This window comes from Coregonus clupeaformis, chromosome 15 (assembly GCF_020615455.1).
Source record: "Coregonus clupeaformis isolate EN_2021a chromosome 15, ASM2061545v1, whole genome shotgun sequence".
Classification (NCBI taxonomy): Eukaryota; Metazoa; Chordata; class Actinopteri; order Salmoniformes; family Salmonidae; genus Coregonus; species Coregonus clupeaformis.
In genome coordinates this window covers 56921064-56941593 of record NC_059206.1, presented here as the reverse complement: position 1 = coordinate 56941593, position 20530 = coordinate 56921064, and the positions used below count along the sequence as shown (strand labels likewise).

The following is a 20530-nucleotide window of genomic DNA, read 5'->3' as shown; positions in this document are numbered from 1 at the left end:
TTGTCTTGCTCACGTTGTGGGAGAGGTTGTTGTCCTGGCACAGGAAGCAAGCATAAAATAAATGTAGCCCGTCTGGTAGGCTTGCGTCACTGGGCAGCTCGCGGCTCGGTTTTCCTTTGTAGTCCTTAATAGTTTAAGGAAAGAGAACGTTTTTGGAATGTTACACGTAATGTTCCCCGAATGTTTGAGTGTCCAGTTTTCCGTTAGTTAGGGGAACATTCTATCTACAGTATGTTGCCAAAAACCTTTTGAGAACCTTTTTAGAATGCGTTGGCTTTAGAGTTTGGAGAGCATTCCCTTAATGTCAAACAGAACATGGTTACCATGTTCTCAGAATATACAATATTCAAGTTTCATGGGACATTGCAAGAGCATTCATGTGTCATGTTTTCTGAGGGTTAGGAGAATATTCCATCAACGTCCCACCAAATATACACAGAACATGGTTGTCATTGTTCTCAGAATATAAGATATTAATGTTCTAGACACGTTTCATGGGAACGTTGCAAGAACATTCATGCCAGTTTTTAAGGGTTAGGAAAATATTTCATCAACATCCCACCAAACATACCCCAAACATGGTTGCCATGATCTAAGAACATAAGATATTAATGTCATAGACACATTTCATGGGATCGTTGCAAATAACATATCTGGTATCAGTTGTCAGGACGTCGCCTGATGGAACCAAATAACACATCACGCCTTGTTACTGTTGCCGAGCCAATCAAAGCTCTGATTAGTGAACCACTTACCAGTGGTTAACCAAACAGGGCTTTGATTCTCTATTTGTCTGTTTACAAGGTTAGGGAAACTCACTGAGCACTTTTAACATAGTGTTTTCAACGTACATATTTGACATACAGTGGGGAGAACAAGTATTTGATACACTGCCGATTTTGCAGGTTTTCCTACTTACAAAGCATGTAGAGGTCTGTCATTTTTATCATAGGTACACTTCAACTGTGAGAGACGGAATCTAAAACAAAAATCCAGAAAATCACATTGTATGATTTGTAAGTAATTAATTTGCATTTTATTGCATGACATAAGTATTTGATACATCAGAAAAGCAGAACTTAATATTTGGTACAGAAACCTTTGTTTGCAATTACAGAGATCATATGTTTCCTGTAGGTCTTGACCAGGTTTGCACACACTGCAGCAGGGATTTTGGCCCACTCCTCCATACAGACCTTCTCCAGATCCTTCAGGTTTCGGGGCTGTCGCTGGGAAATACGGACTTTCAGCTCCCTCCAAAGATTGGGTTCAGGTCTGGAGACTGGCTAGGCCACTCCAGGACCTTGAGATGCTTCTTATGGAGCCACTCCTTAGTTGCCCTGGCTGTGTGTTTTGGGTCGTTGTCATTCTGGAAGACCCAGCCACGACCCATCTTCAATACTCTTACTGAGGGAAGGAGGTTGTTGGCCAAGATCTCGCGATACATGGCCCCATCCATCCTCCCCTCAATACGGTGCAGTCGTCCTGTCCCCTTTGCAGAAAAGCATCCCCAAAGAATGATGTTTCCACCTCCATGCTTCACGGTTGGGATGGTGTTCTTGGGGTTGTATTCATCCTTCTTCTTCCTCCAAACACGGCGAGTGGAGTTTAGACCAAAAAGCTCTATTTTTGTCTCATCAGACCACATGACCTTCTCCCATTCCTCCTCTGGATCATCCAGATGGTCATTGGCAAACTTCAGACGGGCCTGGACATGCGCTGGCTTGAGCAGGGGGACCTTGCGTGCGCTGCAGGATTTTAATCCATGACGGCGTAGTGTGTTACTAATGGTTTTCTTTGAGACTGTGGTCCCAGCTCTCTTCAGGTCATTGACCAGGTCCTGCCGTGTAGTTCTGGGCTGATCCCTCACCTTCCTCATGATCATTGATGCCCTACGAGGTGAGATCTTGCATGGAGCCCCAGACCGAGGGTGATTGACCGTCATCTTGCACTTCTTCCATTTTTTAATAATTGTGCCAACTGTTGATGCCTTCTCACCAAGCTGCTTGCCTATTGTCCTGTAGCCCATCCCAGCCTTGTGCAGGTCTACAATTTTATCCCTGATATCCTTACACAGCTCTCTGGTCTTGGCCATTGTGGAGAGGTTGGAGTCTGTTTGATTGAGTGTGTGGACAGGTGTCCTTTATACAGGTAACGAGTTCAAACAGGTGCAGTTAATACAGGTAATGAGTGGAGAACAGGAGGGCTTCTTAAAGAAAAACTATCAGGTCTGTGAGAGCCGGAATTCTTACTGGTTGGTAGTTGATCAAATACTTATGTCATGCAATAACATGCAAATTAATTACTTAAAAATCATACAATGTGATTTTGATAAAATTTACAGACCTCTACATGCTTTGTAAGTAGGAAACCTGCAAAATCGGCAGTGTATCAAATATTTGTTCTCCCCACTGTACATGATTACATTGTGCATGTTCATTTACAGTTGAAGTCGGAAGTTTACATACACCTTAGCCAAATACATTTAAACTCAGTTTCACAATTCCTGACATTTAATCCTAGTAAAAATTCCCTGTTTTAGGTCAGTTAGGATCACCACTTTATTTTAAGAATGTGAAATGTCAGAATAATAGTAGAGAGAATGATTTATTTCAGCTATTATTTCTTTCATCACATTCCCAGTGGGTCAGAAGTTTACATACACTCAATTAGTATTTGGTAGCATTGCCTTTCAATTGTTTAACTTGGGTCAAACGTTTCGGGTAGCCTTAAACAAGCTTCTCACAATACATTTGGGGAATTTTGGCCCATTCCTCCTGACAAAGCTGGTGTAACTGAGTAAGGTTTGTAGGCCTCCTTGCTTGCACACGCTTTTTCAGTTCTGCCCACAAATGTTCTGTAAGATTGAGGTCAGGGCTTTGTGATGGCCACTCCAATACCTTGACTTTGTTGTCCTTAAGCCATTTTGCCACAACTTTGGAAGTATGCTTGGGGTCATTGTCCATTTGGAAGACCCATTTGCGACCAAGCTTTAACTTCCTGACTGATGACTTGAGATGTTGCGCCAGTATATCCAAATAATTTTCGTTTCTCATGATGCCATCTATTTTGTGAAGTGCACCAGTCCCTCCTGCAGCAAAGAACCCCCACAGCATGATGCTGCCACCCCGTGCTTCACGGTTGGGATGGTGTTCTTCGGCTTGCAAGCTACCCCTTTTTACTCCAAACATAACGATGGTCATTATGGCCAAACAGTTATATTTTTTATCCATCAGACCAGAGGACATTTCTCCAAAAAGAATGATCTTTGTCCCCATGTGCAGTTGCAAACTATAGTCTGGATTTTTTATGATGGTTTTGGAGCATTGGCTCCTTCCTTGCTGAGCGGCCTTTCAGGTTATGTTGATATAGGACTCGTTTTACTGTGGATATAGATACTTTTGTACCTGTTTCCACCAGCATCCTCACAAGGTCCTTTGCTGTTGTTCTGGGATTGATTTGCACTTTTCGCACCAAAGTACGTTCATCTCTAGGAGACAAAACGCGTCTCCTTCCTGAGCGGTATGACGGCTGCGTGGTCCCATGGTGCTTATACTTGCGTACTATTGTTTGTACAGATGAACGTGGTACCTTCAGGCGTTTGGAAATTGCTCCCAAGGATGAACCAGACTTGTGGAGGTCTACAACATTTTTTTGTTGAGGTCTTGGCTGATTTTCCCATGATGTCAAGCAAAGAGGCACTGAGTTTGAAGGTAGGCCTTGAAATACATCCACAGGTACACCTCCAATTGACTCAAATGATGTCAATTAGCCTATCAAAAGCTTCTAAAGCCATGGCATCATTTTCTGGAATTTTCCAAGCTGTTTAAAGGCACAGTCAACTTAGTGTATTTAAACTTCTGACACACTGGAATTGTGATACAGTGAATTATAAGTGAAATAATCTGTCTGTAAACAATTGTTGGAAAAATTACTTGTGTCATGCTGTCACACCCTGGTTCGGGGACTCATTATGTTGAACCAGGGTGTGTTCATTCTATGTTTTCGGTTTCTCTGGTGGGTGTTCTAGGTGGTTTATTTTCTATGTTTGCGGTGTGACTCCCAATCAGAGGCAAACGAGTGTCAGCTGTCGGCTGTTTGTCTCTGATTGGGAGCCATATTTAATCTATCTGTTTTCCTTTCGGGTTGTGGGATTTTGTTCGTGTGTGTGCGTGTTGTACACTAGACGTCACGCTTTCGTTGTTTATTGTTTTTGTTGTTGTGAGCATTTAATTAAAATCATCATGTTCACTCCCAACGCTGCGCTTTGGTCCTATTTCATAGACGGACGTGACAGAAAATCCCACCAAGACCAGACCAAGCAGCGTGTCGAAGAGCCACCGCGTATAAATCTCCGTGGCAGCTTCGATTGGGTCAAGCCCATGGAGGAGCTGAGTGAAGAGGGTTGGAGACAGAGGAGCGAGAGATGGGAGAGAATGTTGGAGGCCTGGGAAGACCCCCAGAAAATTTTTAGGGGGCTCACGACGTGGACGACGGGGCAGCAGGAGGCCGCGATGGAGCGGTCCAGCGGGTGTGAAGAGGAGGCCGCCAGGTTAAGGGGGCCACTGGTCACAGAGGAGAGGGATAGTGTGGAGGCACGGCGAGAGGTACTGGGGTGTGTGTCCAGTCCGGTCCGGCCCGTTCCTGATCTCTGCGTAGGGCCAGTGGTGTGTGTCTCCAGTACGGGCCGGCCTGTTCCTGTTCCTCGCATCGTGCCGGTGGTGCGCGTCGCCAGCCCGGGTCCGGCCTGTTCCGCCACTGCACCAGGGATACGGTGCGCGTCGCCAGCCCGACCGGCCTGTTCCGGCCACTCGCACCAGGGATACGGTGCGCGTCGCCAGCCCGACCCGGCCTGTTCCGGCCACTTTCGCACCAGGGATACGGTGCGCGTCGCCAGCCCGACTCGGCCTGTTCCGCCACTCGCACCAGGGATACGGTCGCGCGTCGCCAGCCCGACCCGGCCTGTTCCGGCCACTCGCACCAAGGATACGGTGCGCGTCGCCAGCCCGACCCGGCCTGTTCCGGCCACTCGCACCAGGGATACGGTGCGCGTCGCCAGCCCAGTCCGGCCCATCCAAGCTTCCCGCACCAAGTCTGTGGTGCGTCTCGTCAGCCCTGTCCGGCTCGTCCCTGCTCTCCGCACCAAGTCAGTGGTGTGCGTCGCCAGCCCATTCCGGTCCATTCCTGCTCCACGCACCAAGCCAGGGGCGCGTGTCGTCAGTCCGGCTCCGGCCAGCGGGGCTAGACAGGACCAGGAGTACTTTGGGGGTTGGAGAGGGAGTGGGGATCAAGCCCGGATCCGGAGCCGCCGCCGAGGAAGAATGCCCACCCAGCCCTCCCCTGTTTTGCTCGTATTTAGGCGCGGTCACAGTCCGCGCCTTTAGGGGGGGGTACTGTCACACCCTGGTTCGGGGACTCATTATGTTGAACCAGGGTGTGTTCATTCTATGTTTTCGGTTTCTCTGGTGGGTGTTCTAGGTGGTTTATTTTCTATGTTTGCCGGTGTGACTCCCAATCAGAGGCAAACGAGTGTCAGCTGTCGGCTGTTTGTCTCTGATTGGGAGCCATATTTAATCTATCTGTTTTCCTTTCGGGTTGTGGGATTTTGTTCGTGTGTGTGCGTGTTGTACACTAGACGTCACGCTTTCGTTGTTTATTGTTTTTGTTGTTGTGAGCATTTAATTAAAATCATCATGTTCACTCCCCAACGCTGCGCTTTGGTCCTATTTCATAGACGGACGTGACACATGCACAAAGTAGATGTCCTAACCGACTTGCCAAAACTATAGTTTGCTAACAAGAAATGTGTGGAGTGGTTGAAAAACGAGTTTTAATGACTCCAACCTAAGTGTATGTAAACTTCCGACTTCAACTGTAAATGAATGTGCATAACGTAATCATCAATGTCAAATATGTAAGTTGAAAACAATGTATGTTAAAAGCACTGTTTGTGAAAGTGTCCCTAACTAGACAAAGAGCTATCAGTGGTTCACCAATCAGGACTTTGATTAGCTTGGCAACAGAAACAAGGTGTGATGTGTAATGATTTTGTTTATTTGGCACATCACATGACGTCATCCTGACAACTGATACACAGAAATGTTCCTGCAACGTTCCCATGAAGTGTGTCTTGAACATTAATATCATATATCTGGATAAGAGCGTCTGCTAAATGAATAAAATGTCAAATGTAAATATATTTTGAGAACATGGCGACCTTGTTCTGTGTATGTTTAGGGTTTCGTTGATGGAATATTCTCCTGACCCACAGAAACAACAATAGCTAGATCAAGTCTGAGTGCTTCTTGAAGCCTCCAGATGGACAGCTGTGGTCATGAGAAGATCCAGAAGCTCACAGCTAGATTGACAGCGTAGGTGGTGGTCGGAGGTGGTGGTCAGCATGTGCAAGGGCAGGCAGGCAGCTCGATGTCATCAGGGTGTCTCCGCCGTCTGCAGATACTCATTATTGGGACTCTGTGATTAAGTTTGAGCTCCCCACAGAGTACAGCCCACTCCTTACTTCAGAAGTATCCTCCTGAGCAATGAAAAAGCTGGCCCAATGCCAACTCTGCATGCATATCCTCCTCCTCACCGTTGGTGAAAAACAACCCAATGTCAGTAGATGTAATTCAAATTAAAACACACACTGGCTAACAAGCATTAACTAGCTTGTTGACAACGCTGATTTTCATCAATTTATGGGCAGGAATCCAATTCATGATATCAAGACTTGATCTGCACTCATTTAGCTACTGAGAAATAAAAATGTACATGAAAATGATTAAATATAATTAAATATGTACAGAATTTACATGAGTTCTCTGCTTAGGCTGCCACTAGGCGCCATGGCAACTATAGAACCTATAGAATGACTAGCCGTGCTCTGAGGGGAGAGGGACATATCCTATCACAACACTCTTTCAAGGACAAAGCCTCCTTCATTGAAATTACTTGATAACAACGTTTATTCAACCAGTGTGTGCCCAGTTGGAGGTCTCTTCTCAGTAAGCTGGGAAGTTAGAGGCCAACTGCTGTTTTGTCTTAACCCTTTTGTTGTTTTGTAGTTGCTCTGGTGAATGATAACAGTGCTGCGTATTTAGGCCCCTACCACCTGAGAACTACACTGTTCAGGTTGTGGTTTTATTGGTCTTGTGTGTTGCGGTAGTATTAGCTGCACCTCAAGGGTTTGTTTCTTTTTCTGCCCATTCACATTTTACATATTCTGCTTATATATTTCAAACAAGAGGATCCAATCACATTTGATTTCTTCCTCACTGAGCTTGAACAGCCTCTCCTTTTTCCCATCATCACAGAGTTTCTCCCAGTATCCAGTCACTTAACTTCTCCTCCCTTTCCAGGTGCTCCAGTGGTGGCGTCCTTTCCTCATTTCTACCTGGGCGAAGAGAAGTACTCTAACGCCATTGAAGGACTGAATCCTGTGAGAGATCACCACCAGACCTACCTGGACCTGAACCCGGTACACAAACCTCTAGCATTCACTTCTCTGGGGGTCTGCCCTAGAGTATAATAGATAATTTACTTTAAAATGCATTGTTGCACGATCTAGTGCTACATTTGTGGAATAGAGAATTGCACCAACTGTAAAATATGAAATAATGTTCCCAACCTACCAGCCTATTTTTATTCATGTTTAACCTAGATATAAATCATGTATCCAGTACATTGAGCGTTACACCTGCAGTTCACATGGCTCATCAAGTGTGTATGTGTTATTCTACACTTCCAGACCACTGGTATTCCTATCCGTGCCAGTAAGAGGGCTCAGATCAACATCCTCATCAACAGAATCTCTGGCTTCCCGTGAGATATCACAAATCCACAACCACAACCCAAGTTCAAATAGCTAAAGGCTTTTATAATCTTTGTTTTTATATGATTTCCTTCCATTGTTTAATGATTTCCATATTACAACCACCAAGTTCAACTACTGATATACTCTTTATTATTTCTATATTATTTCCTTCCTTTGTTTAATGATTTTCTTACAATCTCTTCTCCTTCACAGGAAAACCAAATCCCTGAATGAGACCATCTTCCCTGTCATGTTTATCAATGAGGTAAGAAGATCACATCAACTCCACAAAAACATACAACTTTGGGAGAATATGAAATTTGAAATCAGAAAATATGTTTTAATCTGAGCATTGATCGCAAATTTGCAATGACAACTTTGTCCTTTTCGATTGTACTGTATCACGTTACAGAGCATTGTGCTGTGAGTGACACCCCCAGATAGTAGACTGTCAGTGAGTTTACAGTGTCTACTCTCTCTACTGATATGTTATGCACCTTCTTTACCCCCTTCTTCAGACGGTGGTGATAGACGACACGTCGGCTGCGAATCTCCAAAAGCTGTTGCTGATGGTGACGTTGGTGTCCAACTTCCCTCTCATCATTGTTGGTCTGGGGGCCATCCTGCTGCTGGTGTTCATCTGCCTCGTCGTCCGTGAATGCAAACAGAAGGTACCACTGACCTGTGTGTCTGTGGGAGTGTTGAGGGCCTAGCCGAGGGAGATGTACAGTAAGGGAGAAGCAGAACAACATGTCCTCTAATCAATATACAGTGAGGGAAAGAAGTATTTGATCCCCTGCTGATTTTCTACGTTTGCCCACTGACAAAGAAATTATCAGAATATAATTTTAATGGTAAGTTTATTTGAACAGTGAGAGACAGAATAACAACCAAAAGATCCAGAAAAACGCATGTCAAAAATGTTATAAATTGATTTGCATTTTAATGAGGGAAATAAGTATTTGACCCCCTCTCAATCAGAAAGACTTCTACATTTACATTTTTGTCATTTAGCAGACACTCTGATCCAGAGCGGCTTACAGTTAGTGAGTGCATACATTTTTATTTGTTATACTGGAATCGAACCTACAACCCTGGCGTTGCAAATGCCATGCTCTACCAACTGAGCTACATCCCTGACGGCCATTCCCTCCCCTACCCTGGACGACACTGGGCCAATTGTGCGTCGCCCCATGGGTCTCCCGGTCACGGCCAGCTACGACAGAGCCTGGATTTGAACCAGGATCTCTAGTGGCACAGCTAGCACTGCGATGCAGTGCTTTAGACCACTGCGCCACTCGGGAGGACAATTTCTGGCTCCCAGGTGTCTTTTATACAGGTGACGAGCTGAGATTAGGAGCACACTCTTAAAGGGAGTGCTCCTAATCTCAGTTTGTTACCTGTATAAAAGACACCTGTCCACAGAAGCAATCAATCAATCAGATTCCAAACTCTCCACCATGGCCGAGACCAAATAGCTCTCAAAGGATGTCAGGGACAAGATTGTAGACCTACACAAGGCTGGAATGGGCTACAAGACCATCACCAAGCAGCTTGGTGAGAAGGTGACAACAGTTGGTGCGATTATTCGCAAATGGAAGAAACACAAAAGAACTGTCAATCTCCCTTGGCCTGGGGCTCCATGCAAGATCTCACCTCGTGGAGTTGCAATGATCATGAGAACGGTGAGGAATCAGCACAGAACTAGACGGGAGGATCTTGTCACTGATCTCAAGGGAGCTGGGACTATAGTCACCAAGAAAACAATTGGTAACACACTAAGCCGTGAAGGACTGAAATCCTGCACTGAAAATGACTGAAAATGGGTCGTGGATGGGTAAAATATGCATGACAATGACCCAAAACACACGGCCAAGGCAACAAAGGAGTGGCTCATGAAGAAGCACATTAAGGTCCTGGAGTGGCCTAGCCAGTCTCCAGACCTTAATCCCATAGAACATCTGTGGAGGGAGCTGAAGGTTCGAGTTGCCAAACGTCAGGCTCGAAACCTTAATGACTTGGAGAAGATCTGCAAAGAGGAGTGGGATAAAATCCCTCCTGAGATGTGTGCAAACCTGGTGGCCAACTACAAGAAACGTCTGACCTCTGTGATTGCCAACAAGGGTTTTGCCACCAAGTACTAAGTCATGTTTTGCAGAGGGGTCAAATACTTATTTCCCTCACTAAAATGCAAATCAATTTATAACATTTTTGACATGCGTTTTTCTGGATTTTTTTGTTGTTATTCTGTCTCTCACTGTTCAAATAAACCTACCATTAAAATTATAGACTGATCATTTCTTTGTCAGTGGGCAAACGTACAAAATCAGCAGGGGATCAAATACTTTTTTCCCTCACTGTACTATAGTTAGGGCCCAGAGTTTTTCCTGGTCAAATCACATGGTCAAGAATAAGTCCTGGGCCCGGTTGCATAAAACATCTTAAGTCTTTCCCTTAAGTAATCCTTTCCCCTTACCTAAGGTAATTGTTTAAGAGTTTTCTTTAGGTAAGGGCATACTTATTAAGGGGGTTTACGGTAGTTTGAATTCATGTATGGCAGAAAGAGTTTCTGGTTACCATGGAGATTACCTGATTCACTGACTGAACATCTCCTCAAAGAGATCGTATTTATTTTTGGGATATAGCAAAATAGAACTTCTACATTCAAGACAGGAGAAAGACATTTATTCAGAACATAATAAAACACTTTTTTTTTAGTTACCTTTTTCTCAACTGGTTTTTATTACTTTCTAGCACAACAAGCTAATTTACAGAGTAGGTACAGTTGAAGTAGGAAGTTTACATACACTTAGGTTGGAGTCATTAAAACTAGTTTTTCAACCACTCCACAAATTTCTTGTTAACAAAATATAGTTTTGGCAAGTCAGTTAATGTCACGGTTTCGGCCGAGGCTGCTCCTCCTCCTGGTTCAGGCAGGCATCGGCGGTCGTCGTCCCCGGAGTACTAGCTGCCACCGATCTATGTTTCATGTTCGTTTGGTTTGGTCTTGATGTTGTACACCTGTGTCTAGTTAGTCCTCATTAGTGTTCTATTTAAGTCTCGTTGGGTGTGTCTGTGTTTGTGTGTGATTATTTTCTGTCGTGTGTTGTGCTTGTATTTTCGCTCGGTTGAGTTTCACTCCACTGTGTTGGAGCGTTTACGCACATGTTTAGTGCGCCTTTTGTTTGTGTCGCCTTCGTGCGTAGTTTCGCCTTCGGGCAAGTTTTGTTCGTATTTTCCTTGTTGGAATTTGAACTAAAGTCTTTTGGACTATACTTCGGTGTCCTGCGCTTGATTCCACCACTACACCCACCTACAGCATTCTTGACAGAATCACACACCATAAAGAATGGAATCAGCAGGAGCCGCAGCAGCCCAGGCGACGCTGGAGGACAAGGTCCGGGAACAAAGTGACCAGATCCTGCAGATGGGGTCCGCACTGCAGGAGGTGATCACCACCATCCGAGGCTGGGGGACTCCTCCACCGCCATCCTCCCTGCCCGCACCATCGGCCAGTCAGCCCATTCCCGTTCCGGAACCGAGAGGAGTTCGACTCTCGCTCCCGAGGGCCTACGATGGGACCGCGGCCGGGTGTCAGGGATTCCTTCTCCAGGTGGAGCTGTACCTGGCCACCGTGCACCCGGCGCCCTCGGGACATGAGAGCGTGTCCGCCCTGATCTCCTGCCTTTCCGGGAAGGCGTTGGAATGGGCCAACGCGGAGTGGAGGAGGATCGACGCGGATACCATCACCTACGACGAGTTCTCCCGCCGCTTCAGGGCGGTGTTTGACCATCCCCCGGAGGGGAAAGCGGCGGGGGAGCGTCTGGTCTTCCTCCGGCAGGGGAGGAGGAGTGCCCAGGAGTTCGCCCTAGAATTCCGTACTCTAGCGGCAGATGCAGGGTGGAATGAGCGGGCTCTCGTCGATCACTACAGATGTAGTCTTCGCGAGGACGTCCGTCGGGAGCTGGCCTGTAGGGACACCAGCCTCTCGTTCGATCAGTTGGTCGACATGTCCATCAGGCTGGATAACCTGCTAGCTACCCGCGGACGTTCCGAGGGGGGTCCGTCCATTTCACCCTCCAGCGCCTCTGAGCCGTGCCCCATGGAGCTCGGGGGCGCTGGCGCTAGAGAGCGGAGGAGGAAGAGCCCGAGGGGGCCTGTCACCTGCACCAAGTGCGGTCGTGGAGGGCACACTGCGGCCAGGTGCTGGGGAGGGTTCTCCGAGGGAGAGGACAACAGGCCACGCACTGGGGGGGCCTCCCAGGTGAGTAGACGCCCCGCTTACCCAGAGCTTTCTGTTGCGCACTTTTGTATACCTGTTGGTTTTCCACAGGTTGCACCTCATTCCCAGCATAAGGCGCTAGTAGATTCAGGCGCAGCTGGGAATTTTGTTGATCGAAAGTTTTGTTTAGAGTTAGGGATCCCTCTCCTGCCGGTTGACAAACCTTTTCCCGTACATGCCTTAGATAGCCGCCAGTTGGGGTCGGGGTTGATCAGGGAGGTCACAGCGCCGCTTAGGATGTGTGCGCAGGGGGGTCATGAAGAGACTATACAGCTGTATCTGATCGACTCTCCTGCGTACCCAGTGGTGCTGGGGATTCCCTGGTTAAGCACCCATAACCCTGCTATTTCATGGCAACAGAGGGCTCTCGATGGGTGGTCTGCTCAGTGTGAGGGGCGATGTCTGGGTGTTTCCGTGGGGGCGACTTCGGTGGAAAGTCCAAACCAAGTGCCCGCACTGCACATTCCGCCTGAATATGGGGATTTAGCTCTTGTGTTTAGCAAAACTAGGGCGACGCAGTTGCCTCCCCATAGACAGGGGGATTGTGCGATTGATCTCCAGGCAGGAGCAGCGCTCCCACGGAGCCATGTGTATCCTTTGTCTCAAGAGGAGAGGAAAGCTATGGAGACTTACATAGCCGAATCTTTGAGACAGGGATACATTCGGCCTTCCATTTCCCCCGCCTCTTCGAGTTTCTTTTTTGTGAAAAAGAAAGATGGAGGGTTGCGCCCGTGCATTGATTACCGTGGTCTCAATCAGATTACTGTGAAATACAGTTATCCACTCCCTCTGATTGCGACCATGACGGAGTCATTGCATGGGGCGCGGTTTTCACAAAATTGGATCTCAGGAGCGCGTATAACTTGGTGCGCATTAGGGAGGGCGATGAATGGAAAACGGCGTTTAGTACCACGTCAGGTCATTTCGAGTATCTTGTCATGCCATATGGGTTGATGAATGCTCCATCAGTCTTCCAATCCTTCGTAGATGACATTTTCCGGGATATGCAGGGACAAGGGGTGGTCGTGTACATTGATGATATTCTGGTGTACTCGTCTACCCGAGCCGAGCATATAACCCTGGTGCGACGTGTATTGAGGAGGCTGTTGGAGCACGACCTATATGTCAAGGCAGAGAAATGTCTGTTTTTCCAGGAGTCGGTCTCCTTTTTTGGGTTATCGGTTGTCCGCGTCAGGGGTGAGAATGGAGGTGGATCGTGTGTCCGCTGTGCGTAATTGGCAAACTCCAACCACTGTAAAAGAGGTGCAGCAGTTCTTGGGCTTTGCGAATTACTACCGGAGGTTTATCCGGGGTTTTGGACAGGTGGCAGCTCCCATCACGTCCCTTCTGAAGGGGGGTCCGGTGCGCCTGCAGTGGTCAGCTGATGCGGACAGGGCCTTTGGGAGACTGAAGGACCTGTTTACGTCGGCTCCGGTGCTGGCGCATCCGGATCCCACAATTCCATTTCAGGTTGAGGTGGACGCATCTGAGGCTGGTATAGGGGCCGTTCTCTCTCAACGGTCCGGCTCGCCACCTAAACTCCGCCCCTGTGCTTTTTACTCCAAAAAGCTCAGCCCGGCGGAGCGTAACTATGACGTTGGGGACAGGGAGCTGTAGTTCAAGCCCTTAAGGTGTGGAGGCATTGGCTTGAGGGGGCTCAACACCCTTTCCTCATTTTGACTGACCATCGGAACCTGGAGTACATCCGGGCAGCGAGGAGACTGAACCCTCGCCAGGCTCGATGGAGTATGTTTCTCACCAGGTTCGTATTTAAAATCACGTACATCCCTGGGTCCCAGAATGGTAAGGCAGATGCACTGTCCCGGCGGTATGACACGGAGGAGAGGTCCGTTGAGCCTACTCCCATACTACCGGAGTCTTGCCTTGTGGCACCGGTGGTGTGGGAGGTCGATGCCGAGATTGAGCGAGCGTTGCGTACAGACCCCAGCCCTCCACAATGTCCTGAGGGTCGGAGGTACGTTCCGCTCGAGATTCGGGATCGACTCATCTACTGGGCTCACACGTCACCCTCCTCTGGACATCCGGGTATTGGCCGGACAGTGCATTGCCTTAGCACTAAATACTGGTGGCCTACTTTGGCTAGGGATGTGAGGGTTTACGTCTCCTCCTGCTCGGTGTGCGCCCAGTGTAAGGCGCCCCGACATCTGCCCAGGGGTAAGTTACAGCCCCTACCCGTTCCACAACGACCATGGTCCCACCTCTCGGTGGATTTTGTAACAGACCTTCCCCTCTCTCAGGGGAATACCACCATCCTGGTCGTTGTGGACCGGTTCTCTAAGGCCTGTCGTCTTCTCCCTATGTCGGGTCTTCCTACTGCCCTACAGACCGCGGAGGCCCTATTTACCCACGTCTTCCGGCATTACGGGGTCCCCGAGGATATAGTGTCTGATCGAGGCCCTCAGTTTACCTCCCGTGTGTGGAGAGCGTTTATGGAGCGTCTGGGGGTCTCGGTTAGCCTTACCTCGGGGTACCACCCGGAGAGTAACGGGCAGGTAGAACGTGTTAACCAGGATGTGGGTAGGTTTCTGAGGTCGTATTGCCAGGACCGGCCTGAGTAGTGGGCGCGTTACATTCCCTGGGCCGAGATGGCCCAGAACTCTCTCCGCCACTCCTCTACTAACCTAACCCCTTTCCAATGTGTATTGGGTTACCAGCCGGTTCTGGCACCATGGCAGCAGAGCCAGATCGAGGCCCCTGCGGTGGATGATTGGATGAGGCGCTCGGAAGCGACGTGGAACGCTGCCCACGTCCACCTGCAGCGGGCCGTCCTTCGTCACAAGGTGAGCGCCGATCTCCACCGCAGTGAGGGGTCGGTGTACGCACCCGGAGATCGAGTCTGGCTCTCTACCAGAAACCTGCCCCTCCGCCTGCCCTGCCGGAAGCTGGGTCGGCGGTTTGTGGGGCCCTTTAAAGTCCTGAGAAGATTGAACGAGGTGTGTTATAGGTTACATCTACCTGTTGAATATAAGAATATTAACCCCTCGTTCCATGTGTCTCTTCTCAGGCCGGTGGTAGCTGGTCCACTCCAGGACAATGAGATAGGAGAGACTCCTCCGCCCCCAATTGGACATCGAGGGGGCTCCGGCGTACACCGTTCGGTCCATCTTGGACTCCAGACGCCGGATGGGGGGTCTCCAGTATCTCGTGGAGTGGGAGGGGTACGGCCCGGAGGAGCGGTGCTGGGTGCCGCGGAGGGACATCCTAGACCCATCTCTCCTGTCGGAGTTCCACCGGGACCATCCCGCGTGCCCTGCTCCGCGTCCTCCTGGTCGTCCCCGTCAAGGGGGGGGTACTGTCACGGTTTCAGCCGAGGCTGCTCCTCCTCCTGGTTCGGGCAGGCATCGGCGGTCGTCGTCCCCGGAGTACTAGCTGCCACCGATCTATGTTTCATGTTCGTTTGGTTTGGTCTTAATGTTGTACACCTGTGTCTAGTTAGTCCTCATGAGCCCTAGGACCATACGTCGGGACTACCGGCCGTGGTGACTCCTTGCTGTCCCCAGTCCGCCTGGCCTTGCTGCTATTCCAGTTTCAACTGTTCTGCCTGCGGTTATGGAACCCCTACCTGTCCCAGACCTGCTGTTTTCAACTCTTAATGATCGGCTATGAAAAGCCAACTGAGATTTATTCCTGATTATTATTTGACCATGCTTGTCACTTATGAACATTTTTGAACATCTTGGCATGGTTCTGTTATAATCTCCACCCGGCACAGCCAGAAGAGGACTGGCCACCCCTCATAGCCTGGTTCCTCTCTAGGTTTCTTCCTAGGTTTTGGCCTTTCTAGGGAGTTTTTCCTAGCCACCGTGCTTCTACACCTGCATTACTAGCTGTTTGGGGTTTTAGGCTGGGTTTCTGTACAGCACTTCGAGATATTAGCTGATGTAAGAAGGGCTATATAAAATAAAATTGATTGATTGATTGATTAGTGTTCTATTTAAGTCTCGTTGGGTGTGTCTGTGTTTGTGTGTGATTATTTTCTGTCGTGTGTTGTGCTTATATTTTCGCTCGGTTGAGTTTCACTCCACTGTGTTGGAGCGTTTACGCACATGTTTAGTGCGCCTTTTGTTTGTGTCGCCTTCGTGCGTAGTTTCACCTTCGGGCAAGTTTTGTTCGTATTTTCCTTGTTGGAATTTGAACTAAAGTCTTTTGGACTATACTTCGGTGTCCTGCGCTTGATTCCACCACTACACCCACCTACAGCATTCTTGACAGTTAAGACATCGACTTTGTGCATGACACAAGTAATTTTTCCAACAATTGTTTACAGACAGATTATTTCACTTATAATTCACTGTATCACAATTCCAGTGGGTCAGAAGTTTACATACACTAAGTTGACTGTGCCTTTAAACAGCTTGGAAAATTCCAGAAAATGATGTCATGGCTTTAGAAGCTTCTGATAGGCTAATTGTCCCAATTTGAGTCAATTGGAGGTGTACCTGTGGATGTATTTCAAGACCTACCTTCAAACTTAGTGCCTCTTTGCTTAACATCATGGGAAAATCAAAAGAAATCAGCCAAGACCTCAGAAAAAAATGTGTTAACCTCCACAAGTCTGGTTCATCCTTGGGAGCAATTTCCAAACGCCTGAAGGTACCACGTTCATCTGTACAAACAATAGTACGCAAGTATAAACACTATGGGACCACGCAGCCATCATACCGCTCAGGAAGGAGAAGCATTCTGTCTCCTAGAGATTAACGTACTTTGGTGCGAAAAGTGCAAATCAATCCCAGAACAACAGCAAAGGACCTTGTGAAGATGCTGGAGGAAACAGGTACAAAAGTATCTATATCCACAGTAAAACAAGTCCTATATCGACATAACCTGAAAGGCCGCTCAGCAAGGAAGGAGCCACTGCTCCAAAACCGCCATAAAAAGGCCAGACTACGGTTTGCAACTGCACATGGGGACAAAGATCGTACTTTTTGGAGAAATGTCCTCTGGTCTGATGAAACAAAAATAGAACTATTTTGCCATAATGACCATCGTTATGTTTGGAGGAAAATGGTGTAGCTTGCAAGCCGAAGAACACCATCCTAACCGTGAAGAACGGGGTGGCAGCATCATGATGTGGGGGTGCTTTGCTGCAGGAGGGACTGGTGCACTTCACAAAATAGATGGCATCATGAGGAAGGAAAATTATGTGGTTATATTGAAGCAACATCTCAAGACATCAGTCAGGAACTTAAAGCTTGTTCGCAAATGGGTCTTCCAAATGGACAATGACCCCAAGCATACTTCCAAAGTTGTGGCAAAATGGCTTAAGGACAACAAAGTCAAGGTATTGGAGTGGCCATCACAAGGCCCTGACCTCAATCCTATAGAAAATGTGTGGGCAGAACTGAAAAGGCGTGTGCAAGCAAGGAGGCCTACAAACCTGACTCAGTTACACCAGCTCTGTCAGGAGGAATGGGCCAAAATTCACCCAATTTATTGTGGGAAGCTTGAGTAAGGATACCCGAAACGTTTGACCCAAGTTAAACAATTGAAAGGCAATGCTACCAAATACTAATTGAGTGTATGTAAACGTCTGACCCAATGGGAATGTGATGAAAGAAATAAAAGCTGAAATAAATCATTCTCTCTACTATTATTCTGACATTTCACATTCTTAAAATAAAGTGGTGATCCTAACTGACCTAAGACAGGGAATTTTTACTAGGATTAAATGTCAGGAATTGTGAAACTGAGTTTAAATGTATTTGGCTAAGGTGTATGTAAACTTCCAACTTCAACTGTAGCTAGCTAGCCAGCTAGCTTTGTAGCCATGGATTGTGCACCTTCCATTGTTTAGCTAAGTAGCTAGCTTGCTGGTTGATGTTTTCCTTTCGCAACCAGGGCAGAGGAAATCAACATTCAACTCCACATTTGCTGTTTACATTGATATCCACATTGAATGAAGCACTTAAAGGAAAATTCCACCCAAACACTATCTTTTGGTATTTGTTTCATTAGTCCATTAATGATATAGTCCCCAAATGTTTTGCATGTAAGCAATCAAGTTTTCAAGATATATAACTCTCAAAATAAAGAAATGCAGCCGGTATGATACTAGGTTACCTTCGTATGACTCCCCTGAAGCTTGTGTGCGTCATAGAGCAGAACAACCTTTGAGTTCGTGAGAGTCTCCCCTTTCGATATTGGTGACATATGAGTTTGTAGCTCCAACGGTTTGGTCTTGAGAGTCGGTGAGAATGTCCCACTGAGGTATAATAAGAAGGGACGTCCACAACAGAGAATTCAGAGAACTGTCGTAAAGCTTATGGATGACGTAGAGCCAAACAACCGACACTTTCGTGTTCGTGAGAGTCTCATCTTTCGATGATTTCGTGATGATTTCCTTGTCCAGATCCTCTCGTGTAGAAAAAGGCCACTTTCAAAAGCCCCATGTTATGGAATAGGTGCAAACTTTATTATGGCAAAAATAGTGGATTGAGCTGCATCCACTACAAGAAACAGTAAGTCTCTAGGCTAAACACACGGGGAGCTATTCAATATTCAAAATGATGTCACCGTGTGATGCACGGGTGCATCAATCGACTCTAGGGGAAAATCAGGGGAAAAACTTGCTCCGACTGGGGAAAAAAACGTTTTGAACGGTCATCCAACTCGGAATTACAAGTCGGAAACTCTGGCATCTTTCTAGAACTCTGACTTTCTGACCTGAAGATCACTGAAGTCATGATTTGACCTACATTTATTTGACAAGTTTCCAGTTGTCTTAAGCGCACCATTAACACAATGCTAAAATTACTAACATGTTTGTGTAACTAATCATTTTCTTAACTGTGATGCCACCATGATTCAGTAAATGTCTTAACCAGTGCATCTTAAACCATTGTAAGAGTACTGTATGCATGTGCTTCCATAATGTTTCTGTTCAGAACAAAGTTAAACTTATTGTTTTTGGCAAAGCTCTCTATTCAGCTCCTGTAAGTCCTAATAATAATTCATAATTCTTCCCTTTATCATTAAGATGTATTACTTATTCTTGATTCTTTATATCATTGCCTTCTATAATTAGCATAATAGTTTTTGCATAATCCTCTCTTATATTTGAGCTAGTGAACAGTATTTACTGTACATTGTTACTGATGACAAGTATGCACTATTTTGAATAACATATGTTGATATGTTAACAATCTGATTAATGATAATCCTGAAAGCTAAACTCTTTTGGGGAATTTACCCGGACACCACAGGAGGTCAGTGGCACCTAAATTGGGGAGAACGGGCTCATGGTAATGACTGGAGTGGAATCAGTGGAATGGTATCAAATACATCAAACACATGGTTTCCAGGTGTTTGATGCTATGCCATTTGCTCCGTTCCGGCCATTATTATGAACAAAGATGAATTTTAGTCCTGGACTAAGATGCTATTTCAATGGAGATTCTCCATTGACCATGTTTTTTTGTCCAGGACTAAGCCCAATCTGTATCCAGAAAACCAGACCTTTGTACAGCATAACATGTCCCTATAGATCATACTTGGTTGGACAACAAATACTGTATCTGAAAGCTTATGATCCTGAAATGCTCTTTTGTCCAATGTCTTGCCACTAATATTGTACTCCGTAACCTCTCTCTCCCTCCTTCCACTCTCTCCCTCCCTCCCTCTACTTCCTCCATCCACTCCTTCCACTCCCTCGCTCCCTCCACTCTCCTTCTCTCCCTCCACTCTCTCCCTCCCTCCCTAAACTCTCTCCATGTATAGACGACAACAAAGGAGGACACATCTTATTCTCTTGTGAGCAACAAGGAGGGTGAGGGAAAAAATGGCAACACCTACATTGGCATGACTCCCATTATTGAAAAGTCTTGAAGAGGGAATGGGACGTTTTTGTTGTTGAGACTCACAGATCTACTGTGTGTGAGTTGCTGTTCAGAGCTGGATTGTTGCCTCTCTGTGCCTCAAAGTGATAGTGTTGATCAATGTGACACTAGTTACACTATTATTGTGATATCTCCCCGTTTGTTTGTTTGGATCTGTTTAACCCACAATGGATGCTTATCTTCCAAGAGTCCCTGTAATATCGGTTGATAATATACATGACCCTTTGACCTGCTGTTTCAGACATTCTCTAAAAGTTGAACCGTTTGATACCTGTTATGCACTTCTAATCTCATTGTAATGTAAATAAAAAGACAGTATCCTGTAACAAAAATATGCAGCCTTCCTTCTGCCCCTGATTGAATGGATGAAAACAATAAGGTGGAGGGCTAAGTAAAGCCATCGCTATATTGCATGATTATGGATGGCAAGCGAAGGGAACATGTTTTTGCAATCCAGCTGAACACTATGGTCCAGCCTAGTCCTCTCAATGGAGAATCTCCAACGAAATAGCTTTTTAGTCCAGGACCTGGCTTAATCTTTGTCCGGGAAACCGGCCCTACTCCATGTGTGTCCTA

At 46.8% G+C, this 20530-nt stretch overlaps 1 protein-coding gene across 1 annotated transcript in view; it reads left to right on the top strand.

The window, feature by feature from the left end:
- LOC121582742 (lysosome membrane protein 2-like) overlaps positions 1-20288 on the top strand; it is a 78804-nt gene extending 58516 nt beyond the window's left edge. The window contains exons 8-12 of the mRNA XM_041898819.1: positions 7359-7477; positions 7748-7821; positions 8027-8078; positions 8332-8484; positions 19836-20288. Of these exons, the coding sequence (XP_041754753.1) occupies positions 7359-7477; positions 7748-7821; positions 8027-8078; positions 8332-8484; positions 19836-19943 (506 nt within the window). The 3' untranslated portion in view covers positions 19944-20288. The remainder of the gene's footprint in view (positions 1-7358; positions 7478-7747; positions 7822-8026; positions 8079-8331; positions 8485-19835) is intronic.
- Positions 20289-20530: the final 242 nt, after the last annotated feature.